The sequence below is a fragment of the Pungitius pungitius genome, chromosome 11 (genome assembly GCF_949316345.1).
Source record: "Pungitius pungitius chromosome 11, fPunPun2.1, whole genome shotgun sequence".
NCBI classification, from domain to species: Eukaryota; Metazoa; Chordata; class Actinopteri; order Perciformes; family Gasterosteidae; genus Pungitius; species Pungitius pungitius.
Genome location: NC_084910.1, coordinates 8,833,022 through 8,857,332, shown reverse-complemented (window position 1 = coordinate 8,857,332; position 24,311 = coordinate 8,833,022). Strand labels below are relative to the sequence as shown.

Genomic DNA, 24,311 nt, shown 5'->3' with positions numbered 1-24,311 from the left:
TTAGCCCTCACCTGACGGGCTGCAGGGTGAAGCCTCTAATAATGTCCTTCTCGGGCCGAATGGGTCTCATCAACTCTTCTGCAGTGGGAAGCTCTAGATACACAGACGCAATTAGATATTCGGCACACTGTAGTCATGTAATGAGTTTACAGGGAAAAGGACTACCTGAATGTTTGAATCTCATACACTAGTTTGTGGTCAGTCCCTTGGCAAAAGAAGCTTCTTCAGCAATAGGTCCGTTGAAATTCTTATTAAATCCTGACAAAAACAATGGATCACTTGATCTCACTAAAAAGAAAGAATCTATTTGAATCTATTCTTTTCGACCCCTGCAGTCATCTCTCGTCACCAGAGTCTTCCACTGGCTGCGAGCTGATCAGCTGTGAACACCAACTGCAGCCAGGATTGTCATTTACCATCATTATAATAATTTGGGGGAGATGCTTTGGGAGAGGCCTCCTTAAAGGAGACTCTCAGACTTTTCTGCTAGATTTAGCAACTTCTGGATTTAACGCTGCCAGCTACTTCTATTAGAGAAGATTTGGCATCCAGGATCTGGGTTTTTAGGTTGTATAACTGACTAAATCTATCATACTCTTGGTGGTTTCTCTAGACTACCAACTCTGCCTGCAGCTTTGTGGATGCATCATTCCTCCAGTTAGACCAGAAGTAGTCCAGCATTCCCCCAAATACTGTTTACAGTTTAATGGTCACACTTGAAACTAGAGCTGCAACTAACGATTATTTTAATAATTGATTCGGTCGATTATTTGTTCGATTAATCGATGAATCGGAGAAAAAATGAAAAAAATTAAAAACATTGATTTTCAACCCTTTTATTGAAAAATAGAACTGACAGTGCAAAACATATTTAGAAAGTGCACAAAGAGATTGCTCCTTGAACATCACTAAGTAAGCAAATAAAATGGACTAACACAAAAAACATATACACATCGCATGTATACTTTACAGCTACCAAATTAAATATATTAGGCACAAAAAATATTTAGATTAGATTTTTGATTAAAGGCACCTGAGCTGTCTGAGGAAGAATACATTATTTTAACAAATAAAGAAAAATACAAATCAGAAAACTTAACAGTTACAGGATTAGGAACAGGAACATCTGAACTACACTCAGAAAAAAACACACTCACAAACTCACATACGCACTCACTCTCTCACTCCCTGTGTTCAGACACTTTGCATTGCAATGCAAAAATGTTAGCATGTCTACATGATCCTGGCTCAGGCTGGCTATTTTCTTGGATGCTATGTTTCCTGCTGCAGAAAACAGCCGCTCAGAAGGTGTTGAGGTGGCAGGGATGCATAGGTAATCAAGGCCTCATGTCAGTGACAAGCATGTTGAGGATACTATCCGTCAAGACAGCAGCTTGCTTTGGTGTACATGATGCATTTCCCATTAAGAAGCCGCTCATGGTTTGCGGTTTTTTTCTGGAATCAAAAAGATAGTATTAGTGTGTGTAATAGCATAAAACAGATTCGTTCACTTCACATAAAAAGATCTTGGAATGAGATGGCTAGCGTTTAGTCCACTGTCTATAATAGCCTAATTTTGACTTTTTTTTAACAGACTACTGAGAACTTTGATTGCTTATACATGACAACCGATTGAAATATTAATGGGCCAAAAAAGGCAAGGGAATAAAAACGTGTCTTTTGTCTTGCTAACTACCACCCTACTACCCCTGCTTTAGCTGTTATTAACGAGCTAACGCTAACTTGTCATGCTTATTAAGCTGGATAACGAGTAAACACCAGAAGAGCGACGTTACACCAGAGAAGCGACGTTACATTCATTACTTCAAAACAAAACAAAAGTGGTAATTTGTAGTGACTTACCCTGCTGTTGAACTCCCTTCCTCTCATCAAGGACTCCACATATTTACGTTTAAGGTGCTGAATCATCGCCGTGGTGCTCCCATGCCAGGCCATGTCGCTTTTGCATATCTTACAATTAACACTTTTTTTATTTATTCAGTGTGAAATATTCCCATACCTTGGAGGATTTAGGTCGCATAGATTTCTCCGCCATGTTTCAGAACAGTATTACGGGTCTCTCCGATGGTCTTTCCTCTACCTCAGCTCTGCTCTTTTGTATTTATTTTTCTTAGCAATGCACTGCTGCGCAGAGCTTTTTTTCTTCTCTGTTCTGCTGCGCGAGCGCTCAACTGTTTTTTTCTCAGCTCTGCGCGGCGCGCGCAACTTTTTATTTAATACTCAAACATAATAGTTGCGCAAAACAACGAATCGATAATGAAATTCGTTGCCAACGCTTTTAATAATCGATTTTAATTGATTCGTTGTTGCAGCCCTACTTGAAACCATCACGGTTTTCCAGGAGATTCTTGTTCTTCATGCCCTTGCACATATTTATCGTTTCCCTAAACTTCTCACAATGTGTTTCCACCGTTTTTTACAAAGTGAAAAAAGTTTGAGTAGTAAGATAGAAATGCCAAACATGTACAGTATATGAAAATATATGATTAGTTTTTGCTAGAGTGATATAATATTTGATTTTCTTTCATGAGAAAGAAAAAGTATTTAATAATAAGAATTCTGTTGTAGTGTAGTGTTACCTCTAAAAATCAGCATGATGCACAAAACAAAGTCTCTGAGAATGTAGTTTCTCTGGGAAGGAAGTTTTCAGCTCCTCCACATCTTCCAGGTTGTAAAGTATGAGGGTGGTGTCTGACCTGAGTCGTTGGTAGATGCAGGCTGAACGGAGCCTGTGGCATGTTGGGGAGCAGAATATGGAGACATGGGTCCCTCAATTGTTCCCATCCCTTCCATAGATTGATGCTGGTGATGATGGCCATCTGAAAGTTCCACCAAATGGATCTGTCTGTAGGCCTCATGAAGAGCCTCCATGTCGGAAGCTCCACTCTGCACATACAACTGGCCTGAACAAATACTCATTTAGACAACTGTGTGACAAAAACACAAGGAACCTAAACTGAAAATAGGAAAATGTATGCCACCAATAGTCTCTCAATATGAATAATTGGATAACAAAAATAACCCAGGTCAACTCATTTCAGACATCTGATCTATAATATATTTTAAATGAATGTGTGGGGAAACAGCAATGTCGGGTTGTACTCACAAGCTCACTGATTTGTTGTGAGAAAATATATTTTGCCCTAACAGTTTCTGCATCGAGATGTTAGCTATGCTTTTCTACGGAATGATATTTACCTCAATAATGAATTTTAAAAAATGTAATTATTTTCCTCGCTTGAGTAAGCTTGTGTCCTTAAATTGACATTTATGTATTACCAAGTTGGAGCAGCCAATAGGTTGTGAGAAAACCAAAAGCTACACAGGTTATGTATCAACAAATGAGAAATTAGTCAGTACTAATTATTAGTTGCTTGTTGCCGTAGATATAGAATATTCTAGAATGGGTGTGCTAAACCTTTAAGAGGATAAGATGGACATAAAGGATTTACTGGGTAACAATTCTAATGCATAATGGAGCAATATACGTGAATAAGGGAAATCGTATGCCACCCACTGCATCAAATAAATCGGTGTCTCTATACATTCAGAATAATCTACGTGTTGATGTTACCTCTGTCTGGAAAGCCTGCTGTGTCCTTCCCTCCGTTTCCCTCTCCCATGTCATCCAGGGAATCATGGAGAGAAACTGAGACAAAGGGTAAGTGAGTCACATCAGCTCTCCAAGCATATTGTTATTGTAGACCTTTTCCCACTCAGTCACTACAGTGTCATAGACCAGAAGTACAGCGCTAATATATTAGCATTGAGTAGTTGGTCTGTAATTTCAAGTCCAACCAATGGACACATTGAATAGACACTCTACAAGGAACTCTGACGATTTCATTACTCGTGACTGCTATTCTGTAATTGTTGGTCACATTATGAGAGCACCTGAAACACACATTCAGCATTAACATTCTCTCAATGGGAGTGCTAATTTATCAAATGATAGTGTGGTTTAGGCCTTGTTTGTCTCACACTCCACTCAACCCACATTATCCTTTATGAAGGACTGTATTGGTCCAAACACCCAGCCATTACCACAGAGTCTTTTTCTCTTACCTTTGGCAAGGATTGGAGATATTTTAGACTTCTGGAAAAAAGACAGATCATAGGATGAATAACTGAAGCGTGGAGCTTAAGGTCACTATGATATTTCGGTATAAAGAGATGGGTGTTTGTATTGACCTTGTTTGCAGCTCTGACACACCTCAGCAAATGTCAAGCATGTAATCAGCAGGTAAACTCTTTAGAGCTTGACTCAGTACACAGCATGTGTGGCTTTGCTGTCATTATTGTTGTGCATAGGACATAACCTTATCAGTCACTCTATCACGTCACTAACAGTGTTAGTTTCCTGTGCAATGTAGCCAAGACCAATTTTTCAGTTGAAGCCTAAGAACGGAGAACATTACATAAAACCTTTTACACATGGGTTTTAATTTCCTTCTAACACATGCCCACAAGATTAAGTGAACCAAAGAACACAAATTACAAACCTTACCCAGCAGCTCTTCTCCTTTGTTCTCTTCCTTAAAGTCCTCACTGTAATGTGGAAATCCTGTAGAAGCTGAGCGCAAAGTGATGTGACTGAGACACGCATATTACAGACAGAGATAAAGGAACACAAAGAGAGAGACGTACCTGTGACTTCAGCCTTCTTTTTGTCATCACTCTGCTTCACGACTTCCTTGACAACCCTGGAGGAAGATATTTATCCTCGTTACCCTATGTTCACCACATGGTCTCCAAGGGCAGAGACACTGTGTCCCAGACCCCATAAGAATGATGTCACCTGCTACAATGCAATTGCAATTCCATTGCTCAATGTTAACTATTGGCCCATCTGTCCAGGGTTTATGACCGCTTTTGATCTATTTACAGTTAATATCACCGATTTTTATATAATATGATTCTCCTATAATATGACCCATGTCAAAGGTAAATTTATGATAAAATATTTTAACTTTTTTACCAGATACATCCAGTGAAACTAAACTGCTGGTAATATCCAGAGTTAAGCCAGTGGACTGACGGGACTCGAGCAGATGAATACAAGTATACAGGGCTGCTACAATGCGTAAGTCAACGTTGGGCGATTCTCCAGACTGGGGAAGCTGGCACACCAGTAGTTCTGGATATTTCTGGTTGCCTTCCACGTTACACACAAATATGTCAACATGCTGAGCCAAGCAGGAATCAGGATGCTGCACATTTGTCACGCTTAAATGTTTCAGATCAAATTCTAATAATTAGACAAAGATAACACAAGTAAAAACAAAATGTAGTTTTGATACAATTCATACATTCATTTAAAAAGCTATCCAAACCTACCCGGCCCTATGTGAAAAAGTAATTGCACCCCATTTGCTACCTCACTTTTTCCAAAAACATCTTGATAACAAAGCTTGGGCCTTTTGGGGAAACAATTCGTGGACTGATGAGACCAAAGTGGAACTTTAACGTTACATCTGGCGTAAAAGTAACAGCTTTTCATAAAAACCACATCATAGCAACTGTTACACATGAGGGTAGAGCGACCCACCCATATATGTGTATCAAAAAGAAGCCCAGTGCTGTTATTTAAACAAGAAACGTGTGTAAACAACTGGAGAAGATCAGCAAGGAGGTTGAGTCCAACTTCCATTACCTGAGGTTAGCAGGAGGGGTAGAACACGTCAAGTCCAGTTCTCGGTTCAGAATGGAGTAATCTAGATTTGACCATGTGGCCGCCTCTAGTTGGGCAAAGAATCTGGCTTTTTCCTGTTCTTCCTCTATGGTGTCCAAGCCGATAGCGGTGGTGTTAGCAGCTGGTCCCATCACGGTGTCTGCACACACACAAAAGCAGAGCTCAAGTGTGATGCTTCCAAACTGAAATGTTACAGGGAAGTTGGGTCGCACATGTCTCGTTTGCGACCATGATAAATTACATCAAAAGTATAGTTTGTTCATCCTTGAGTACCAGAGTACGTGTGGGTTGTTTTAAATGACGGGTAATGCAACAGGCCACAACTATGATTCAATTCCTCTGAACTACCATGCTCCCCCTCTAGCTCAATGCTCTCTCTGCTAGGGTCAACAGTCAGTTGTGAACATTAATGACACCAATACCTTTATTATGAAATGTAATTGGTTGTAAGTTTCATATTAAAGGCAGAAAAACATGAACGCACACAATAACAACCTAAAAGGGTAATGGAGACAAAGAGAAGAAGCTACAGAATTAGAGATACAAGTGATGTGCAGCACTCTACTGCTGGGGAACTAGTGCTACTCAACCAAAGGGTTTAAGGACATGGCTTGATGTTACCACAGGGACCGTCTCCCTGGGAATGACTATCAGAGTCAGGGGGGAGAGGTACAGCAAAGTCACCCGGCGTGCCTCCACACGCCCTGGCGGGCCGGATGTGGCACTATTGTCTATTCCATCAGGTTCTACTCATTGGGTGATATCATGAGTTACAATATGTTCAGCAAGGAAACCCATTCATTAAATACGGGGGACATTCATGTGAAATTTGAAATTAAAACTTATGGAAGACATTTTGAAAGTAAATAATCTGACAGGAGACTTTTATTGGCGGTAAGAACTATTGCCCCCACCCCACCCTGATAGAAGACTAGGGTTTTATGGACTAGTTCCATGGACTAGGGTCTTTTCTCTCAATGTTGTTTGCAAAGATTACAAATCACATAATCTCTGCGTTAGGCTAACAATCTAATTAGTCACAACTAGCACACTCAAAACTCTTGTCTGTGCTCTTCCACAGTTCCGGGTCATCTTATAATCATCTAGGTTCAATTTTGTGGTGCCAAAGATGATCGTCTACATCCGAGGTTGACTACCAATACTTGGGTTTTACCCAGAGCCCCACAGTTTTAGCATATTTTTCTTCAAACTATATATTCCTGCTCCGAAGATGAAAACCTTTTAGTAGGCTTGGCGGACGACTTGAATGTGTGTCAACTCTGTCTCCTGTTTGCAAATATTACATTTCCTGATTTGATGATTTTACACCAGTCACGAGTGAGAATTTTTTTAACAATGGAGAAGACAGAACTTTGACAAAGCAATGGCGTAGACAGTTCTCTGTGATTATCCATTCTAAAGATAAATACTTGAGAACAGCTGTCCTCAATGGAAATAGAACAGACACACAGGGCAGGAAGGCCATGAACACAGGCTTTGAAAAATGAAAGAAATATAAAAGAACTCCAAGATCTCACCATTGTCGTTCTCATGCTGAGACCTTTCGGTTTTGATAAATCTGCTTTTTGCCATCTCTGCTTGGGAAAGAGAGGAAACAGAAAGGGACAGATTCTCAAACAGGATCGAAATAACAGAAAATACTTAAGGTGTGAAATCAACAAACTGTTTTATGCAGAGAGGCACATTGTGCGACTGTGGGTGAGTGGGGAGCGTGGTCCTATTCCAATCAGAGGGTTGGCGGTTTGATCCCAGGCCCGGCTGACCCATGTTGGGGAAGAATTTGATGAGCAGCATTTGTGTGTGAGTCCCTCAGGACTGTGGGGTGACCTTTCTTGGGAAACCTGTGACCTGTCCGAGTTTACGATAGCCTCCGGGCTAAACAGAGAAGCCAACAATTGCCTTGACTAATCCATATCCTGGGTGTTATCTGTTTTTGGGTTGGTAATTGATTGGGCACCACCAAGGGGGGGTCAGGGGTGTTGACTTATGACCTTTTGGAATTTTCCCCTTAATCTGTCTGAGGGTTGAGGGGGGGGAGGGGCTGACAGGGGTCCCTCTTCCATGAACGTATAAAAACTCTGTTCCCCTCTCCCCTTTGTCAGATCCTTCCTGCTCCTCTGAGGGAGAAGGAACAATCTTTCCCTTTTCAGCTGAATTGTAGTCATTTGACTTTTGTCTGTCATTACTGCTTGTGTTGATGATTTCTGTAATCTTTATCATTTTTCTATATTCTAATTAGTAATAAATATTTTATCATAAAGCGAGTTCAAGACACTTTTGATTTCTCACAAGGCTTCGATCCACAAATTTCCACCACAACCCACATGTTGATGTGTCCTTGGGAAAGACACTTAACCCAAGCATTGCTCTGAGTGAAATTTAAAGCAGCATGTAAAGTTGTTCCAGATGAACATGACGCATTTGAAAAGCTAGGTCTAGTTAAGAGGGTGTACTGCATTAGCAACACCAGTGTACAGCATAGTGTAGCTTCAATTGTTCATCAGTATACAAACATCTTCACGGGTTTGGTGTCTTACCCTTCACGTACAAGATACAACTGAAGAAAGATGCAAACCCTGTTTTCCATGCTCCTAGACATGTTCCAGCACCATTGCGGGAGAAGCTGAAAGAAAAACTTAACAAGATGATATCACTAGGAGTTGAAGGCCACAGAATGGGTTAATTCCATGTTGTGTGTCAGAAAGCCGAATGGAGACTTGCACGTATGCTTGGATCCTAAAGATCTGAATGACAACGTAAAGGGGGAACATTATCAGTTCCCAACTACAGATGAGATCACAAGCGAGATGGCTGGTGCAAAATACTTTAGCAAACTGGAAGCCTCTCAAGGCTTTTGTCAGTTGAAACTGCATTAAGAAAGCACAAAGTATTGCACGTTCAACACACCATATGGATGTTACAGCTTTCAAAGGTTTTCTTTCAGAATATGCTGCGCCCCCCAAAGTGTACCACTGAGCATTGGGGACGATCAATTTCATTGGAAAATGAATTCCCAAATTATCCTCCAAGACAGTGCATCTAAAACTGGAGAACTGTTAAAGGAAAAGTGTGAATTTAAGTGGACTGCTGCTCACGAACAGGAGTGGGTATGTCTGAAAACCATGCGCACTACAGATGTAGTGTTGTAACCAAGTGTTGACGTTCTCTAAACAAATCCACTGATTCTAAATCCACTAAAAATGGCATAGGAGCTGCATTACTACAAAAAGATGGAAAAGACTGGAAACCAGTTGCCTATGCGTCAAGAACTATGACCAGCACGGAATGCCTCTACACACAGATGGATATGTTAATTGCCCACCCAAGTTTGTGTCCGAAACCAACCACACAGAGTGAAGAACAGGGTGAGTGCACGACAGCCACTGACGTCACTCTCCATGTGAACCCAATCAACGAGTCACTACCGGTGTCTGACAGAAAATCAAAGCAGATTGCTGAAGAAATACAGAAAGATGCAAGCTTACAGAGCGTCATCAAGCTTCTGAAAGAAGAGTGGCCAAGTACTATAACATAAGAGGTGACCTGAGTGCTATAAGGACTTTTGAGGAATAACAGAATCCTCATTCCTCATGTACTGAGACCAGAGATGCTGAAAAGAGTGCATGAGGGGCACCCAAGTATGGAAAAATGCATGAGAAAAAATATAACTCCCAACCACTAAGTGAAGGCACCTGTGGTTAGTGCATAAATATAGCATCTAAGATCGGGTGAGAGAAAAGACTGATACCGTAAATCCTCAAATAAAGACCGGGATTCAATTAGTGGCCGGGCTTCAGATATCAGCCGGGGGCGTGGTAGGCCCCAAATACAGGCCGGGGGTAAAAAGAAAAAATGTAAAAGTAATATTTCATAAATACATGTTCTCCTTATTTTTAATGTCATTGGCTAATTTCATGGACTGTTATCAAAAAAACAAACATTTTACCACGTAGGCCTACTAGGCAAATTTGTTATTGTTCATAAAGGCGCGTCTCATCCATTGCTTCAAAGCGGGACAGCCATGCGCCGCTGGTAGGGATGCGCTGGCGCAGCTCCGGCAGCGGGGGGAGGAGAACCGCACGCAAGTAGCCCAGGATGAGGAGAACGACGAGGAGGAGCTGCTTAATAATTAACTTGTTGTTCTCGATGATGAGGATGGGGAAGAGGATGTTGAGGGGGACGCCGAATAGCTGTACAAATGTTGCCTCATTACTGGTGAGCTTCGGAAGTAGACCTAAGTATTATATTTAGATGTAGACCTATTTTGCAAAGTCCATTTAGTTCAGATGTTGCTGATGAATTTGGTAGTTGCGTAATATGACAGACCTAGTCTAAGTCCTGGCCATTTGGTTCAATTTTGGTTGTCTCCTGTTCGTTCTGTGATTGCTGTCCTTTGACAGGACCAGATATTTATTGTTATGTTGACACTGCAAATAAAGCGCTATAAACTTTTTTTTTTGCCGAGTGACATTTTTGACTTGCTTGATTGTAATTGAGAACATTGGAAAATATCTGCAATTAACAATGTATCTTAAGACCGACACTGTGGTTTATTACTGATTCATTTCTAAATGGTGTAATGGCAAAATATAATGATGCCATAATGTCCTATTAGATTAATGTCTAAAACCAATCGTGACTTTAATTCTGAGGAAGTCCCAAGAGATGGGAACGATCTAAACAGAATAATCTCAAAGCACCTCTCCTCTTTGATCCCATTTGTCTTTGCATAACACCGCTGCGTGGAGGAAGGAGAAGGTGTGAACTTCTTTGGCTATTGTCCTAGATCTAATCAAACATCTGTTGTAAGCACCTTGAGTTTCCCTTCAAGTCTGAGACCTCCTTGCCTGTCTCAAACTCTTTAGCATAACAAAACCAAGGTGTTAACCCTGTCGATGTATAAATATAGCCATGTTCCTCTCAAACATTAAGAAGGAGCTTGCCACTGCCTGTCCATGTGCAGCTGTTGCAGACCTCTTCTTCCTTGCAAGAAATAAACGGAAAATGCAACTTTGACTGACAAGAGACTTTTCAACTGATTCCCGATTGCACGAGAAAATCTTCCACAACAATGGTTAGTCTCCAGAAAGTTGATTAGCTATAGGTCTACCGGTTTCATTCTAGCGGTAGCCTATCGGTAAATAGTTGCAGGAAGTGCTGAACGCATATGCAATGAATGATATTAGCCTACTGTAATTATGCCCATTATTTTATTTAAATAATACAATCCTATAACAGAAGATACCGGTAAGTAAGAAATAAAGGCCTGCCCCTAATACAAGCCTGCCCCAAATACAGGCCGGTGCGCTGTGCAGCCTATGTGAATAAAAGCCCCGGCCACTATTGAGGATTTAAGGTATACTACTATGTTGTTACATGTTGGAAGTGTTGACCACTGGGATTGAAATAAAAGTACTTTTACAACAAGCCAGTTGTGGCTTGAGTCAGTAACATTACAGGATGGAAGAACGTTTCTTACATGAAATTACCAAAAATATATTCACTTCTGGCAGACACTAGGATACATTTATCATAGTAACAAACTGTTTCAGGGCAAAAAGCACAGATTGCAGATTTGAGATGTAGACATTGAACATTTAACTATTGTACAGTAATCATATCAGAAACAATTCAGCTTGACAAATTCAACCCATAGTTCCATCCAACCTCTCCTGGTTACTACCTCTCCCTGTTGCTCTCCCGCTGCGTTGGTCTTCCTGCCACCAAGGCGCTGCTGCTTCCTGGGTGGATTTACAACTGCTTTTAGGGCCGGGCTGCTTGTCAGAGTCATCTGAAACGGACTGACAGGAAATCAGGTTTCGGTTTAGCCCCTTTGTGCTCCTGCAGTTGTTAGATTCAGACCTATTATGGTTGACTATCAAATAGGGCTGGGCGATATATCGGTATAAACAAATATATCGATATATTTTTTAATGGGATATGGAATTAGACAATTTCGCATACATCGATATATTTCAATTTGCGCTCTGAAAGCAAGCTGCCGACCCAGAGCGCTCTGCACTGCTTCTCGCCTTCGCCCCGCCCATCCTCGTTCACGCGCAGAGGGGGGGGGGGGGGGGGGGGGGGGGGGGGGGGGTAGGGACACACAGGTCAACAAACATGGAGGAAGCAACAACCGCTGCTCAGCGTGCGGAGGAGGAATTGGTTCGTAAAAGAAAAGCAGTGGCTCAGTAATTTCAAGATGGTTCGGATTTAAAGTATCCGATGAGCAACAAAACAACGTTATATGTAGGGAGTGGCATAAACAGGTTACAGTAGGGTTGCCAACCGTCCCGTATTACCCGGGACATCCCGAATTATGGGCATCCCCATTTTGATTTGTCCCGGCCGAGACAGCTCCAGTCCCGTTTTCCAATCACAGCCTGCTAAGTCAATGACGCGCGAAAACCTCCCGGTTGTTGTGACGTATCTGTTAAAATGAGCAGTGAGGCTGGCGCTGCTCATTGTGCGCTGCCCCCCCCCTAAAACAACGGCACAAACTGCTATACGAAAAGTGTGTGAAACTGCGCGCTGCAGAAGCCGCGCGTCAGAAGCCGCGCGTCAGAAACAACCCGAACAAGCTCCAGCCCCAAAAAAAGTGACAAGTGGTGTACTAATAACGAAAGCTGTGTCCTATCACATTGCTAAAGATATGGTCCCTGTTGCAACTGTTGAACAGGTCGGATTCAAAATGCTCCTGAAAACGATTGACCCGAGATATGAGCTTCCCAGTCGCAACTACCTCGCAAGAGAAGCACTGCCAAAAATGTATACTGAAGTCAGGCAGAGCCTTGCTGACCGGCTCGCTAATGTGACCCATTTTGCATTGACCAGCGATATGTGGTCGAGCAGGACCTGTGAGCCCTACATGAGCGTGACAGTTCACTTCATTCAAGACTGGGAGATGAAAACAAGATATGTTTTTATTTATATGTGCACCTTATGGAGCTTTGTTTTCAAAAAATACTCCAGTTATTATTAGGGCTGGGACTTGATTAAAAATATCTAATTAATTAGAGGCTTTGTAATTAATTAATCAAAATTAATCGCATTTTAATTGCATAAATATTTGACCTGAGAACAGTGAGAAGTAATTTTTTTCACATGGATTTTTATTTTTGTTCAACCAATTCCAGCAGACAAGTGTAGCAATAGCATATTTAGAAATAGAGTACTTTCAGAAATTCAGGTAGCCTATAGGTAAGTAGACCTTCTGTAAACTATGTTTTTTTAAGTAGACCAATACTTTCAAGTACATTCAGAACATGGTTATTTTTTCAGACGTGGACTAGGGCTGGGCGATATAGACCAAAAGTCATATCCCGGTATATTTTTGCTGGATATCGATATACGGTATATATCCCGATATTTTCTCCACATTAAAGGGAAGAAAACCTGTACGCAAATGTCAAAGCCAAATATGACATGTCATCAGTCGTTTAATTGAAACCAGCTATTTCAGTAAGGAGTTGCAAAATCAAATAAATAAAAATGAGTAAATAATAAATTCAATTAAACATTAGCGAGCCGGTCAGCAAGGCTCTGCCTGACTTCAGTATACATTTTTTGCAGTGCTTCTCTTGCAAAGTAGTTGCGACTGGGAAGCTCATATCTCGGGTCAATCGTTTTCAGGAGCATTTTGAATCCGACTTGTTCAACAGTTGCAACAGGGACCATATCTTTAGCAATGTGATAGGACACCGCTTGCGTTATAGTACACCACTTGTCACTTTTCTTTTCACAAGGCACACTGCGGGAGGTTTGCAGTGAGCTTTGTTTCGGGGCTGGAGCTTGTTCGGGTTGCTTCTGGCGTGGGGCTTCTGCAGCGCGCAGTTTCACACACTCTTTGTATAGCAGTTTGTGCCGTTGTTTTAGGAGGAGGGAGGGGGGGGGGGGGGGGGCAGCGCACAATGAGCAGCGCCAGCCTCACTGCTCATTTTAACAGATACGTCACAACAACCGGGAGGTTTTCGCGCGTCATTGACTTAGCAGGCTGTGATTGGTAATCGGGACTGGAGCTGTCCCGGCCGGGACAAATCAAAATTGCCCATAATTCAGGATGTCCCGGGTAATAAGGGACGATTCGCAGCCTTACTGTAACCTGTTTATGGCACTCCCTACAGATAACGTTGTTTTGTTGCTCATCGGATACTTTAAATCCGAACCATCTCCAAATTACTGAGCCACTGCTTTTTTTTTAACAAACCAATTCCTCCTCCGCACGCTGCGCAGACGTTGTTGCTTCCTCCATGTTTGTTGACGTGTGTGTCCCTGCCCCTCCCCCCTCTGCGCGTGATGCCCCTCCCCCTTCTGCGCGTCAAAGAGGATGGGCGGGGCGAGGGCGAGAAGCAGTGCAGAGCGCTCCGGGTCGGCAGCTTGCTTTCAGCGCGCAAATTGAAATATATCTATGTATGCGAAATTGTCTAATTCCATATCCCATTAAAAAATATATCGATATAGTCGTTTATACCGATATATCGCCCAGCCCTAACGTGGACTAAGTTACCCTGGTCCTTAAACCAGTCATCTGGTGCAGTGTGGATTGGGTGTGGGTCCTTGTACTCGGGCTAACGTCCACGCTAGCTGCTAATTGTTTTGCGTTGAGGTGATACTTGAGGCTCAATGTGAATTCCTTGTTGCATAGCGTGCACACAACCATGCTCTTATCGACGCTTCCATCCGTGTGTTTATTATAATAAGATTTCCCATTCACGGGGCCACCCGACACGGTCTCGTCAACTTCTTCGTTCATGTTCACTGTGGTTTGTTGTTGTCTGAAGTCATGAACGCTAGTTGGTGCTCCAGTATAATCGGTCCTCCGAAACTCATTCAGTGAGAAACGTTCTGCGGTGCAAAAAATAAGTGTAAAAATGCGTAAAAATGTTTTAATGTGTTATTTTTTGTGTAATTAATTAATCGTAATTAACGCGCTAAAGTCCCGGCCCTAGTTATTATTTATGTTTACATATTATTATTTGAACGGCTGAGCATTTGTTTAATTTAATTTATTATTTATTCATTTTTATTTATTTGATTTTGCAACTCCTTACTGAAATAGCTGGTTTCAATTAAACGACTGATGACATGTCATATTTGGCTTTGACTTTGCTTTGACATTTGCGTTCAGGTTTTCTTCCCTTTTAATGTGGAGAAAATATCGGGATATATACCGTATATCGATATCCAGCCAAAATATACCGGGATGTGACTTTTGGTCTATATCGCCCAGCCCTACTTCAAAACCACGAGAAGGCAATGTGAATTGTTGTGGACTAATCGCTCATCTGTGGGTGCTGTTAAAAAAAAATTGACAATGCCCCCAGCTATGACTGTAGGAAAGCAGTCATGTTGAAACATTATCTCCAGCGCACTTCACAGGCTGTATGAAAGAGGACGGAGTTAGATCACACATCCCGACGCTAAAAAAAAACCGGTTAAAGTTCTAAGATGAAACCACAGACCACGCCGTGGCAGAGACCTGTCAATAACAGTGAGTGATTAGATCTTCATCTCTTTTGATCAGAAAACAATGTAGAAGTTTAAATTGTTGAGGAGGTTCTTCTGATATAAGATCAGTCTCTCTCTCTTTGGGCTTGATTTTGTGTGAGCAGTAAGCATGTGGAATGTATTTAATCATCTAATTTAACATCAAAGCTATGTATATATTTTGTCTGTAAATATAAGTAGGCCTGCTGCTCCACAGGTGTCTCGCTGTATATGCGTGTCCCAGGTTCTACGTTTACCACCCCACAGACAATGGGATATCCTCAACTTTGATTGCTGCTAAGACAAAGGAACATATATACGTCTCGTCACTTCAGTGTGTGGCATGGTATTCTATCAATAATACGATGGTAGCCTGTACATTATGTGACCCTACCTCCTTCAAGAACAGGTCAAACTGTTCATCCAGCTCCTCCTTGGTCAGTCTGTGAGACATAGCGATGCTGTCCACTCCATCAGCAAAAAGGAATCCAAACCACTGACAAAGACAAAAAAATGTATAAACTTTCTTTTACAACAGATACAGCTGTAATTGAAAAAAAAGAGTTGTCTAATCAATTTGTTGAGGATTAAATATAATCATGCATGCTCACGCTTGACTGCAATTACACTTGAACAATAATTGAATAATAATAATGAGTGGAGGCTGTGTATGACCTGGAGCACACGAACATGTTGATAAAAAGGCTGCACGCACTCTCAGGGTCACGTCCATACATGGGACTGGGTGACCATGGCTCACACGCAAAACAGCCTTAATATGGAGTGAACCTGTTGCTAAAGAACTCCACGCACTCCCAGGGTCAATTGTAGATAAAACAGAATATTGAGACTAACATGTCTCACACACAAAGTATCTCAAGTATGCAGTGAACTCATGAACAACAGGAGACGGGATGATCCGAGAGCCTGAAGGGATGGACATCCCTGTGCTCCAATGGGGCTCTCCGAAGATCATAAACAAGGAGCCGCCTCCATCATAGTGAACCAATCAAAAATGCTCTTAAAGACTATATATTCCGAGCGCACTTTGTATTAAGCGCCCTTTCATTGCTGTTGCTAGACAGATTGAAACAGGTCCGTGCACGTATACTCCTGTCACAAATAAACATTGTCATATTGCTTTGATTAAAGTCTCAAGTCTGGTCCTTGCTTTGCGTTCACGACAATACATTCCTGATTGTGATTCCCTTCGTTGATAAACGAAGCTTTGATTACAGTAGTCGAGTTAGCTCTGCCAGGAATGACACAGTGATGCTCCACGTACTAACGCTAATCGTTAGCTAACTATCGCGTTGACAACTGGTAAAAAAAAACATTTTACATTCTACTTGCTTATCTTGTGCCAAATCGTTCTTATTAACCTAACCAATAAAAGAGTGATAACATTTTCTAACGTTAATTCCTTTAACGTTAAGAGCGAACGGGACGCGGACAAGGCATCAAGCAAGGCATCTAAGAGACGGACAAAGGCGAAGTTACCACTTCCGTCCAAACTGTCAAAATAAAGTTGTCTAGTAACGTTAGTTAAATTAAGCAAATGGTAGAGCGGCTACGTAGGGCTGCGTTGTTATTTTGAAGAGAGTTGTAACTTACTTCTACTTTGGCATTTAACGTCCCCCTCTGACCGCTAGTAGCCTTAGCTGGCTACAAGCTAACTTTTCCCACTGCAGGCGGGATACGCACTACACGTTCAGTAGCGTAATGTTACGTGAATGTGGTTTGCATCGACAGAATTGCCTCTAGATTCAACCAGTAGCAACCTTCCCTCAACTGAGATAATCTTTTCTTCTTCTTCGTCTTCTTTTTCTAGTGTTTCTTGGCGGTTGCATCTTGTAGGTGCATTACCGACACCATCTGGACTGGAGTGTGGTGCAGAAGTGAATGCAGAACACCGACGAGGCCCTTTCTCAATACCTGAGACGGCGAGAACGGACTTGCGTTCCCGCGAGAATAGACTCGGGAGACAGACTCGGGAGTCCTGACTCGCAGGTTCGGGAGAACGGAGAACGGTCATTTCCGCAATTGGAACAGTAGCTGACTTGATGACGTCACGACGTCAGCTGGTCTTGCTAATACGTTTTTAGTCTGCTAATTTAGTTTTTGACTTAAATAGTTTACTATTAACAAGCTTTTGTCTCATTTTCATTCAAAATTAGAAATGGTATATAATATTGAGCACCATATATATAATCAGTCATAAAATAATTAGCTTTATCATTTTAGGAGGAGGAGGTTGGATACAGTAACAAAAAATAAACTATTATACAACAACTAACTTCATTCATAAAATTACATTACGTTACTTAAATAAAGTAGTATTTAAAAACTTCGACATAAAGTTGTGTTTATTTTCCTCTGTCGTTGTTGCCTGTTGCTGAGGTGAAATGCATTCTGGGATATTTGGCCCTCACAAGAACAGACGAGCCTGCTCCGATGCATGCCCGGTAAAATGGGCGGGGCGAGTCACATCCGGGTATTATGACCGTTCTCGGCCAGATGCGGACTTTAGAATTGGAACAGTACTCGGGCTGCGACTGATGACGTTTCACGAGTCCACGAGAGCAAAAGTCCACACAAGAACGCATATTGAGAAAGGGGCCGTTTCTCAATACCTAAGACGGCGTGAACGGACTCGCGTTCCCGCGAGAATAGACTCGGGAGACAGACTCGGGAGTCCTGACTCACGGGTACGGGAGAACGGAGAACGGACATTTCCGCAATTGGAACAGCAGCTGACTTGATGACGTCATCTCAGTAGGCGGTCTTTGTTTACGCACGCAAGTGGAAATGTATAAAAAGCCAGCAGCGTGTTAACGGTTGTGGAAGGTGTTTTTTGAAATTGCAAAAGTATTCTGATTGAGTAGCTGATAACAAAGAGCACAATAAAAACATATTGGTATTATTATATTTAATAATTAATTAATTTGAGTAAACTACATGGATGCGATACATATTGCTGTTGCGGTCGGCAAACTGTATATAGAAGCTGAAGAGGAGGCTGCCCAACTCAGGAGAAACATACGCAAGCGAAAATCCAAGATGAGGCAAAGGATGGCGAGGAGACGTGCCATAATAGCATGTCTCGCTTTCTTTGTAAGTTTAATTCAGTATAAAGCATTGATGATATGTAATCATTTATATTAATGTCAGCTGTGGTTTACTCTGCTGTTTGACTGTTATGGCTGACACTGCAAGGTGGTTGTAATACAGATTTTGTTTGGAGCAATGCCCTCAAAGGCACATTACAGAAAAGATACCTTTTACATATGAAACCTACAGATGTTATTAATGATAGGGCAGTTGTTATGTGTATCAAGGCTTAATCCAGGCCTAATAAACCACCAGGTACAGAGAAGGTTTGATACAGTAACAGCATCTGACCATGGATTAGCCTACTAAAGCATACACACCTAATGGTCGTCTTGGTATTCAAACATGAAGAAGTTGGTATTCAGATGGACAGAGCCATAAACATCATTATGCGTTACTGCATAACGCAGCAAGACCTCATTCATTATGGAATCCATGGAAACGTTATTATTAACTATATGAAATAGTCAAAGCATAATCGTAAAATGCAGCATAACTTTAATATTACGAAATGAATAACCAATTTAACAATATTAATACAGTTGTTGCATTTGTTTATTACAGAACAAACATCCTGTTACTAAATATGCTGTGATGAAGAATGATGTCCCCATCATTTCGATATTTTGTTCTGAGGCCGACATGAGGCCAGCATTCAGGCTACTCCAGGAACAGCTTTAACATGCTAGTCCAGCTTCTGCCCCGGCAAAAATCCCACGGGTGGAGCCACGAGATGGAGGTGCTGGTGACTGTCTTGCCTGCGGAGCGTTCTACAGGGTCTTTACAGACGTATTTGCAATGCCGCTTGCAACAATTTGCCGGATGGTTCCCAATGTTGTGGAGGAAATGATGACCATTATACACCGGGTCATTCATTTCCCCAAACCGGAGGAGATGGAGGAGGTTGGGGCTGGCTTTGCTCGTCTTGCTGGTCATGAGGCATTCCGCTGTGCGGCCGGTGCCATTGATGGGTGCCACGTCAGAGTACTGCCACCTGCAGAACCACAGAAGATATGTTACATTAACAGAAAACTCTTCCCGTCAGTGTTGCTACAGGGCATCTGTGATGCAAACGGCAGGTTTTTAGATGTCTACATTGGGGAGACAGGCTCTGTGCATGACGCACTGATGCTGCGCAGGTCCCCGATGTATCAGGAGGCCCTCTATCCACCACCGGGGTACTTCCTGCTGGGAGATGGAGGCTACCCTTGTCTGCAGCATCCTGTCGCCATCATGACCCCGTACCGCCAGCCTCTAGCAAGTAAGAATGAGTAAACGCATGCACACCAAATTCTTACATTGTTGACAAATGTGTTGATGATTTCCTTTGTAAACATTATTTCATAGGCCATGTCGAAGCCAGATACAACAGGTACCATGCCAGAGGACGGAATGTCATAGAACGTACCTTTGGGATCCTGAAGACACGCTGGCGTAGCATCTTCTTGAGGGCTCTGGAGATCCGGCCTCAGTTTGCCCCGAAAGTGGTTGGTGCTTGCTGCATCCTGCACAACATTTGTATCGCAGAAGGGGACATCCTAGAGGAGGTGGAGGACGACGACGACGTCCATGGAAACAAAGAATGTGTGGACAGGGACCTGTCGGGGAACGGGGTCAGAGGAAGGCTCTCCGCCCAGCTTTCTGCTCCGGAGGAACTGGCTGATTGCCTTCGTGAACATGACTATATCTCAGTTGATGTGTATATATGTTTTTGTTCTGTGTGACTGATGTACGTTATGACCCTCTTATCATTTGTTTTTGTCACAATAAAGAACTCTATACCCTGTGTTGAATTTATAACATGATATGACATTTATTTACATTTTATCAACAAGTTTCTCGAACAAAGACAAATAGCGCTCTGCTCTCCCTGCAGCAGCCCTTTCCCTCTCCTCTTCTCTTGCCAACTGCTGTCTCTCCCTCTCCTCATCTCTCTCTGCCTGCTCTTTGAGGAACTCCAGGATACCCTCTCTGTCCCTAGGCCTCTTCCTGGGAGGTTGGCTGACCCCATGCTTCTTCCTCGGTAGGGGCAGAGGCAGATGTGCCTACTGTGCCACCTGTATTGGCAGTCAGGTTTGCTGCAACAACCAGGGGCGGACTTATTGAGTGCTGCCCCTGGAGTGCTGCATCCATGGCTGTGTACCACTGCCAAGTGGCAGCAGTGACACTACCGCACTCGACCCCTTTCCCGGTTGGTGGGTCCCTAAGCTCCTGAAAGCAGGTTATTACTTACTACACTGCAAAGCATACACAGTTCCAAAAAACACTCTGCATCTGGGTTAGGTTGAATACCTGGCTTATTATTAGTGTATTTAAGGGGAATCAGGCTCTCAGTCATAATACAAAGTGGAGATTACCTTGTATTTAGCCTTCAGGTTTGTCCACTTTTTCCTGGCTTGTTTGGCGGATACTGCCAGGCCAGAAGTGCTAACAAAGTCCCTAGGTGTAACAAAAACATAAAAAACCACAGTGACACTTTGCTCCTTCAATATGATATTAAATATTTCAGATGGAGATGGCCCAAGACCCTGGCCCTCCTCATAATTACACACTGATAGAAGCTTAATACTCACTCCCATCCAGTCTTGCTGGAGTTTCGTTGGCCTGTGAACAGGCTTTCGTTGCCCGCACGCCACTCTATGAGGGCTTGGGTTTCCTCAGTTGTCCCTTATTGAAGATATCGCGGTCATATTAGTTAAAATGCACAATGACACCCATTATTACAAGCCTGCACAATATGGATAGACAGCCAATTTGGTCTAAGATATAAAGACCATGAAGTTCAATTTAAACATGCCGCTATGAATCTAAACTCCGTACTAACATATTTAACTAACGTTACCGGTGACCGAAAAATAAACTAACAGATTAGACGTCATACAAAGCAAAACGAATTGTATGTGTCATGTTTAACTGCTACTTTAATACCAGCGTCATATTAAAAGATGATTCTCGAGAATAGGCGGCTGGAATGAGCGCTGACCGCCCGGTGCGCGAGAGGTTACGTCATAACGGCTCCGTTAGATTTGGAGGCATTTTTTAAAATAGGCTGAATGTTGACCACACATTTGTTGCTTAAACCGCTAACTTGTATCCTTAAAAAGTGTTCACATCACATTCCGTTAATTAACAATAGTGGTATTTAATAAAAGACAACTTACAGTTGCGCGTTTTCTCATCTGCCATCGCAGCTTGCTGAGGTGAAATGCATTCCGGCCACTTTATTAGGTACCCCATGCTAGTAACGGGTTGGACCCCCTTTTGCCTTCAGAACTGCCTCAATTCTTCGTGGCATAGATTCAACAAGGTGCTGGAAGCATTCCTCAGGGAGTTTGGTCCATATTGACATGATGGCATCACACAGTTGCCGCAGATTTGTCGGCTGCACATCCATGATGCGAATCTCCCGTTCCACCACATCCCAAAGATGCTCTATTGGATTGAGATCTGGTGATTGTGGAGGCCATTTGAGTACAGCGAACTCATTGTCATGTTCAAGAAACCAGTCTGAGATGATTCCAGCTTTATGACATGGCGCATTATCCTGCTGAAAGTAGCCATCAGAAGTTGGGTACATTGTGGTCATAAAGGGATGGACATGGTCAGCAACAATACTCAGGTAGGCTGTGGCGTTGCAACGATGCTCAATTGGTACCAAGGGGCCCAAAGAGTGCCAAGAAATTATTCCCCACACCATGACACCACCACCACCAGCCTGAACCGTTGATACAAGGCAGGATGGATCCATGCTTTCATGTTGTAGACGCCAAATTCTGACCCTACCATCCGAATGTCGCAGCAGAAATCGAGACTCATCAGACCAGGCAACGTTTTTCCAATCTTCTATTGTCCAATTTCGATGAGCTTGTGCAAATTGTAGCCTCAGTTTCCTGTTCTTAGCTGAAAGGAGTGGCACCCGGTGTGGTCTTCTGCTGCCGTAGCCCATCTGCCTCAAAGTTCGACGTACTGTGCGTTCAGAGATGCTCTTATGCCCACCTTGGTTGTAACGGGTGGTTATTTGAGTCACTGTTGCCCTTCTATCAGCTCGAACCAGTCTGGCCATTCTCCTCTGACCTCTGGCATCAACAAGGCATTTCCGCCCACAGAACTGCCGCTCACTGGATGTTTTTTCTTTTTCGGACCATTCTCTGTAAACCCTAGAGATGGTTGTGCGTGAAAATCCCAGTAGATTAGCAGTTTCTGAAATACTCAGACCAGCCCTTATGGCACCAACAATCATGCCACATTCAAAGTCACTCAAATCACCTTTCTTCCCCATACTGATGCTCGGTTTGAACTGCAGGAGATTGTCTTGACTATGTCTACATGCCTAAATGCACTGAGTTGCCGCCATGTGATTGGCTGCTTAGAAATTAAGTGTTAACGAGCAGTTGGACAGGTGTACCTAATAAAGTGGCCGGTGAGTATGTCTCTCACAAGAACAGACGAGCCTGCTTCGATACATGCCCGGTAAAATGGGCGGGGCGAGCCACATCCGGGTATTATAACCGTTCTCGGCCAGATGCGGACTTGAGAATTGGAACAGTACTCGGGCTGTGACTGATGACGTTTCACGAGTCCACGAGAACAAAAGTCCACACAAGAACGCATATTGAGAAAGGGCCAGGGCCTAAGGCCCTTTCTCAATATGTTTCTTCTTCTTCTTCTTTAGGGTTTATCGGCAGCATCTTTTTATGTTGCACTACCGCCATCTTCCGGATTTATTTCTCTGTTATATCATATCCTTATTTCATATTCTTTTCACCAGACCTGTTCTTAATAAAAATTTAAAATAGTTTCTCTACATTGTTCATTCTCCCCACTCTCTAGTATTTCCTTCACTCCTGTCCCTTTTATTCCAATCTTTCCTAACTCTTCCATCATCTTATGTCCTTCATATTGTTTACAATTCATTAACACATGCTCTATTGTTTCTGCAACCGGACAAAAACCCGTTGGGTGCTTCCTTATAATATGAAGTGTGCTGTTCAAATTACTGTAACCTATCCTTAATCTGCTCATAACAATTTCTTCTCTTCTATTTCCTCCCCTTTTCTTCACAATCCCAATTTTATTTTGAATAGTATACAAATGTCTTCCTTTATTTTCCCTATCCCACTGCTGTTGCCAATTTCTAATGGTTTCTTTCCATATTACACTCTTTTCTTCAGATTTTGACAGCTTAATACTTGCCTCAATATACTGTTTTTTAACAGCTTGTTTGGCTAACTTGTCTACTCTCTCATTTCCCACAATACCAATATGAGCAGGAATCCAAGCCATTTGAATTTCGTAACTTTTTCCTTTTATTTTAGTATAGATTGTCAATATAGCATACAATAAATCCTGATGACTCTTAGACACCCCAGTCATGAGACTGTATAGAGCTGACATTGAATCACTGGCAATTAAAGCTTTTTTTATTTTGTTTTCCTCAATCCATTCTAGTGCCATCAATATAGCATATAACTCAACTGCATACACACTCTGATCATTTGTGGTTCGTCTACTCAGCTCATCTCTTTGATTCAAAATGTAAACTGCAGATCCGGTCTTTCCTGTTCCTGGATCCTTTGGTCCATCTGTATAGATCTGAACATGTTCTTTATATTTAACCTCTATATGTCTATAACATTCCGCTACCAAATCAATATTATTCCTTTCTTTTTTTGCCCGATTTAATTTAAAATCATCGGTCATTGTTTCTAACTTCCATACCGGTGTATCAGGCCATATTACAGTTGAGCAGAATTCCTTTTCATATACTCCCAATTCTCTAGCTGCTTGATCCCCTATCCACCCAAAACTGAACTTTTGTGCTCTCTCCCTTTCCCAATTATCTTGTAATATTCTTTTAGTTGGATGACTATCTCCATATGGAGGACCAAAAATGTGTAAATAAATACATAAATGTATAAATAAATACAGGAATAAATAAATAAATACATGTTAAAATAAATGAATAAATGTATGAATAAAT

The 24,311-nt window shown here is 42.2% G+C and overlaps 2 protein-coding genes across 21 annotated transcripts in view; one reads left to right on the top strand and one right to left on the bottom strand.

The window, feature by feature from the left end:
- cep162 (centrosomal protein 162) overlaps window positions 1-17,281 on the bottom strand; it is a 30,322-nt gene extending 13,041 nt beyond the window's left edge. For 2 of the 19 annotated variants that reach the window (XM_037453133.2, XM_037453135.2), the window contains exons 1-11: window positions 16,835-17,277; window positions 15,615-15,716; window positions 11,418-11,535; window positions 7,252-7,308; window positions 5,675-5,852; window positions 4,669-4,724; window positions 4,524-4,594; window positions 4,087-4,117; window positions 3,596-3,670; window positions 2,718-2,924; window positions 12-93 (exon numbers count right to left, since the gene is read on the bottom strand). In XM_037453133.2, the coding sequence (XP_037309030.2) occupies window positions 12-93; window positions 2,718-2,924; window positions 3,596-3,670; window positions 4,087-4,117; window positions 4,524-4,594; window positions 4,669-4,724; window positions 5,675-5,852; window positions 7,252-7,308; window positions 11,418-11,535; window positions 15,615-15,674 (935 nt within the window). In that variant the 5' untranslated portion in view covers window positions 15,675-15,716; window positions 16,835-17,277. Of the gene's footprint in view, window positions 1-11; window positions 94-2,717; window positions 2,925-3,595; window positions 3,671-4,086; window positions 4,118-4,212; window positions 4,335-4,523; window positions 4,595-4,668; window positions 4,725-5,674; window positions 5,853-7,251; window positions 7,309-8,309; window positions 11,536-15,614; window positions 15,717-15,895; window positions 16,705-16,834 lie in introns of those variants that run through there. The other 17 variants (XM_037453143.2, XM_037453137.2, XM_037453136.2 and 14 more) reach the window with 17 other exon arrangements.
- A 57-nt stretch (window positions 17,282-17,338) lies between these two features.
- Window positions 17,339-20,124, top strand: LOC119196945 (uncharacterized). 2 transcript variants are annotated; one of them, XM_037452756.2, is made up of 3 exons: window positions 17,339-18,334; window positions 19,377-19,592; window positions 19,679-20,124. In XM_037452756.2, exons 1-3 carry the CDS (start codon window positions 18,319-18,321, stop codon window positions 20,053-20,055), a joined length of 609 nt encoding a protein of 202 aa, XP_037308653.1. In that variant the 5' UTR covers window positions 17,339-18,318; the 3' UTR covers window positions 20,056-20,124. The 2 variants fall into 2 exon arrangements, with proteins under 2 accessions (XP_037308653.1, XP_037308652.1); XM_037452755.2 differs by lacking the exon at window positions 17,339-18,334 and having other exon boundaries at window positions 19,130-19,592.
- The last annotated feature ends 4,187 nt before the right edge of the window (window positions 20,125-24,311 follow it).